This window comes from Melospiza georgiana, chromosome 6 (assembly GCF_028018845.1).
Source record: "Melospiza georgiana isolate bMelGeo1 chromosome 6, bMelGeo1.pri, whole genome shotgun sequence".
NCBI classification, from domain to species: domain Eukaryota; kingdom Metazoa; phylum Chordata; class Aves; order Passeriformes; family Passerellidae; genus Melospiza; species Melospiza georgiana.
In genome coordinates this window covers 39,643,555-39,648,551 of record NC_080435.1, presented here as the reverse complement: position 1 = coordinate 39,648,551, position 4,997 = coordinate 39,643,555, and the positions used below count along the sequence as shown (strand labels likewise).

The 4,997-nt window shown below is 52.5% G+C and overlaps 1 protein-coding gene across 1 annotated transcript; it reads left to right on the top strand.

The window, feature by feature from the left end:
- Window positions 1-906: 906 nt before the first annotated feature.
- Window positions 907-4,321, top strand: NKX2-1 (NK2 homeobox 1). The gene is made up of 2 exons (XM_058026399.1): window positions 907-1,453; window positions 2,236-4,321. The coding sequence occupies exons 1-2, from the start codon at window positions 1,087-1,089 to the stop codon at window positions 2,904-2,906; spliced, it is 1,038 nt and encodes a 345-aa protein (XP_057882382.1). The 5' UTR covers window positions 907-1,086; the 3' UTR covers window positions 2,907-4,321.
- The last annotated feature ends 676 nt before the right edge of the window (window positions 4,322-4,997 follow it).

The window sequence follows — 4,997 nt, the reverse complement described above, 5'->3', positions numbered from 1 at the left end:
AGGGACCACGAGAGACTGTGAGAGTCTTTGCCTTGGAGAATAACAAGCGACATTTTGCGCTAACCTATTTTTCACCGGTCTCTCGTCCCAGGCAATTAAATTATTGCTTGATTTTGCAAACTTGTGTCTTCCACACCTCTCTGAGATATAAAAAAAAAAAAAAAAAAAAAAAAAAAATCCCTAGCTGAAAGGAATTTGTAGGTTTAGGGAGACAAACGATCCTTGCACTGAGTGTCTTAGGAGGCATAGAGAGTGTTCCCGAGATGCGAAACCCCAAGCGCTTGTTCAGCCCCAGCCGGCCGGGGCGTTTGACAAGCCAGAGCGGGGAGTGCGGGGCGCGGGGAGCTGTGGCCCGGAGAGAAACATCTGCCCTCCGCAGAGTTGTCCTCCCGGCGGCGGGGCTCCTTCCGGACCAAACTTAGTGGGGGAAGAGGGAGATTCTGTCCTTTGGCTTACTGGCATTCCACCCCGTTTCCCCAGCTCTCACAAAGGCTGGGCTGACAGCCTTGCCACCCGGGAGCTGTTTTTAAATCCTTTCACCCAGTCAAATGGTGGTCTTTTTTTGCTTTGCCTTCCATTTCCCGTCCACGATATTGTCACCCCGATTAAAAAAAAAAAAAAAAAAAAAAAAAAAAAAAAAAAGAGTTGTGCTCACGGGGTCTTTCTTTCTTTTTTCCCTCTCTCTCCCGTCCTCTCTGTCTCTCTCTTTTTTTTTCTTTTTTTTTTTTTCCTAAAGACATAAAAAAAATTCTGACAAGTAAGACTTAAAGGTGTTTACCTTGTCATCAGCATGTAAGCTAATTATCTTGGGCAAGATGTAGGCTTCTATTGTCTTGTTGCTTTAGTGCCTATGCCCCGCCTCTGGTGGCAGCCTAAAACCTGGCGTCTGGCTAAAACAAACGAAAGGCAGCCCTGAGCCTCCACTCAATCCAATTAAGGCGGACTTCGTCCACTCGGTTACGTGTACATCCAACAAGATCGGCGTTAAGGCAACACCAGAATATCTGGCAAAAAAAAAAAAAAAAAAAAAAAAAAAAGATTTGCCTCCCCTTCCTTTTTTTTTTTTTTTTCCCCAGCCGCCGAATCATGTCGATGAGCCCAAAGCATACGACTCCTTTCTCAGTGTCTGACATCTTGAGTCCTTTGGAGGAAAGCTACAAGAAAGTGGGCATGGAGGCCAGTAACTTGGGGGCTCCCCTGTCAGCCTACAGACAGTCTCAGGTTTCTCAGCCGGCCATGCAGCAGCACCCCATGGGCCACAACGGAACAGTGACTGCCGCCTACCATATGACAGCGGCAGGGGTCCCCCAGCTCTCCCATGCTACGATGGGGGGCTACTGCAATGGGAACCTGGGCAACATGAGCGAGCTGCCGCCTTACCAGGACACCATGAGGAACAGCGCTTCGGCGACAGGATGGTACGGCACCAACCCGGATCCCCGCTTTTCCTCAAGTAAGTCGGCTCGGGGCTGGGTGGCCGAGGGGGGCTTGCCGCGCAGCTGCCCCGACACACCGCGGGCAGAAGGCACGGGGGGTCCGCGACAGGGCAAAAGTCGGTCTCAAACCCAGACGCGTCCCCCAAACCCCAAATTCCTCCTCCTGCCCGAGAATCGTACCCGGTCCTTCCATCCCGGCTGGTCGCACGTCAGCCTCCCGCGGCTGCTTTTGCGGGGCAAGGGGGTTGGAAGCCGGGCTGCGGCGGGGAGCGGGAGCCTGGCTCTCGCCGTCCAGCGGGGCGGGAGCTGGCGGCCCGGGGGCCCGAAGGGAGCCGGCGGTGCCCGCCCGCCTGCGCGCCGCCCGGCACCGGGCGGGCGAGGGGGGAAGCCGGGGGCGCCGGGGCCGCGTCCCGGGGAGCGGCGGGGCAGCGGCAGAGTCCTCCTCTCCGGCCGGCGCCCGCGGAGCCGCTGTCCGCGGCTGCTCCCGCCGCGGCTGTCGCTTTGGGCACTTTGCTGGCCGTGCTCCGGGCAGGACGAGGGGTGAGTGGTCGCCCCTATTCACCGGGGCTGGGCCGGGCGAGAAGGGGGCCACCGCGCTCCCCGGGGACGCGAGCCGCTGTTTGGAAGCGCGGTGCCCGAGGCCGCGGCCGGGGCTGGGCTGCCGGGGGGCTGCGGAGCCCCGCTGGGGGCAGGCGGCGGCGGGGGCTGCCGGAGCGCGGGGCCCCACTCGGGCCGGGCCGGGCCGGGCCGGGCCGGGCCGAGCCGAGCCGCCTAAAACGTGCCGCCTTCTCCCTTGCAGTCTCCCGCTTCATGGCGCCGTCCTCGGGCATGAACATGGGAGGCATGGGCAGCCTCGGCTCCCTGGGAGACGTGAGCAAGAGCATGGCCCCGCTCCAGAGCACGCCGCGGAGGAAACGGAGGGTCCTTTTTTCGCAGGCCCAGGTTTACGAGCTGGAGAGACGTTTCAAGCAACAAAAATACCTCTCCGCCCCGGAGAGGGAACATTTAGCCAGCATGATACATCTCACCCCGACTCAGGTCAAAATCTGGTTCCAGAATCACCGCTACAAGATGAAACGCCAGGCCAAAGACAAGGCTGCGCAGCAGCAGATGCAACAGGAGAACGGCTCCTGCCAGCAGCAGCAGTCTCCCAGAAGGGTGGCAGTGCCAGTGCTTGTGAAGGATGGCAAGCCCTGCCAAGCAGGCTCCAACACACCCACAGCAGCTATCCAGAGCCATCAGCAGCAGGCAGCTACAACGATCACGGTGGCTACCAATGGCAACAGCCTCGGACAGCATCAGAGCCACCAGACAAACAGTGCGGGGCAGTCTCCAGACATGGGACAGCACTCGGCCAGCCCTTCCTCTCTGCAGAGCCAAGTCTCCAGTTTGTCTCACCTAAACTCTTCTACTTCTGACTATGGCACTGCCATGTCTTGCTCCACCTTGCTATACGGTAGGACCTGGTAAAAGGATTAAACAAAGAAAAAGGGGAAAAAAAAAGGCAAAAAGAAAAAAGAAAAAAAAATCCAACAAATTTTCCCAGTTACACAAATCTCTGTCCTCTCCAAACTACTGTGTGCTTTTTTCTTCTTCTTTTTTTTTTCTTTTTGTTTTCTTTTCTTTTTATTTTTTTTTCTTATTAATGCTCTTCTCCCTTTCCCCCGTTTCACTGAGTGGTCTCTGCGGACCTCTAAGAGAGAGAGACACTTTTTTTGTTCCATTTTATTGTTACTGTTGATGGTTTTGGGTCTTTATGTTTTTTCTCCCCCAAAGTTGTCCTATGGGGTGTATAAAAATATTCAGACTAATAACCATGGAGCAGTCTGCAGAAAGGGGACCATCTTTAGGCATGGTCTGAAGACTTGGATATCAGATGTACACTTTGCCAGCGCCTAGGACTTGCATGTAAATACAGAGATTTTGGGGGATGGGGTGGTTTTCCCCCCCAAAAAACGCATTCGCGTCACCCAGACACAAGAAGCAGCTTCCCCCTCCCCGGTCTCTCCCAGCCCGCCGCCAGGGCCAGCGGATGGAGACGTGGAGTCATCAAAGGCTTGGCTTTTATTTTCCTCCTTACGTTTGATGTGAACCTGTAGCTGTATAATGCTGTCAAAAGTTGGACTAAACCCATAGTTTTTAGTAGCCTGTATATTTTGTTGTAAAAAGAAAAGGAAAAAAATACAATCAACCAAACCAACCCCCACCTTTTTTATGGACAATGATCACCCCGTCGTAAATCCTCCGGCAGTTTGTTATTTGCGCACGCCGCCTTTTCCTGTTGTAACTTATGTAGATATTTGGCTTAAATATAGTTCCTAAGAAGCTTCTAATAAATTATACACATTACGAATATTCTTTTTTATTTCCCCCTTTGGTTTCCTCTCCCGACGCTCCTATCCTTACATCTTCCTCCTTTTTTTTTCCCCTTACCCCCCCAACCCCCGCCCCCCCTTTTTTTGACTTCTTGGTGGAAAAACAAGCCGGGATGTTGTCAGAGCCCGGAAGGCCCCTGCCCCTCCCAGGGCCCAGACCCTATTCCCAAAGGAGAGCTGGCCAGAGGGTTAACGGGATACAGGATCAATCCTCAGCGTGCAAACAGGACGAGCAAACGCGTGGGATTCACGAACTCGAGACCGAAGGAATCGAGTCCAAATTCATTAGCCCGATTATTTTTTGGGGGGTGAGGGTGGGGGCGGGGGGCACCTCAACCACTTCTTGCTAGAGAAAGCAAAGTATTCCGGGACTAGAAATTCAAATGCCAAAGGCACGGAGGAGAAAGAAGGCAAAAGTCTAACGCCATTAGAAAAAAATAAAACAGCGAAGAACCTGCTGTCAGTATAGAACGTGAGTCCAATTTAAAGTGTCCAGTTTTAATACCTTGTAAGAACAAAAAAAAAAAAAAAAAAAAAAAAAAAAAAAAAAAAAAAGAAAGATAATTTCTACCAGGTTTTCCTATGTACTTGTATTTTAAGGGAAGTACAGTCACCTTATTTATAATCAAAATAAAAAGATAGTTTATTGTGTACGACATGTAGTTTGAATTAACTTTCTTTATCAGGCTGTGTTTCATTTTCTACATTTCCATACATTTAATTTTGCACAAATCCAGCCCCCCACGGCCGCGCAGGTTCGCCTGCAGAGCCCACGCCTGTGCCTGTGCTCGGGCGGAGGGCTGAGCGCGCCGCGGCTCGGTGGAGCACACGGGCTGCCTCGGTCCCTTTGGGCGCTGCTTTTCGGGTCGCGCTGTTTCTCTAAGAGGGAGTTTGTTAGTTTGCTTGTTTGCTTGTTGGGGGTTGTTTTGTGCAGCCATGCGGGAAGTTTGTGGAGAAGGAGATGAGGAGAAAGTGCGTGCGCGCACGTGGGTGGGTGCGCGGAGGTGCGCGCCGGGCTCAGGCACAGAACGTAAATATTATCGGGAATGCAAGGCGGTTAGACGGTAACTTTTCTGTAAATATATAAAGTACATGAAGCTAAACAGCTCGTATCTGACGAGTTCTAAATCCCAGTAATTCTCTATTTTTCAGGTCCCAAATATTCCTTTTGTGAGTGTAGCAAAAT

Coding starts and splice junctions, on each gene's coding strand:
- NKX2-1 (XM_058026399.1), top strand. CDS start 1,087: ATGTCGATGAGCCCAAAGCATACGACTCCTTTCTCAGTGTCTGACATC. Junction 1,454..2,235: donor GGATCCCCGCTTTTCCTCAA/GTAAGTCGGCTC, acceptor TCTCCCTTGCAG/TCTCCCGCTTCATGGCGCCG.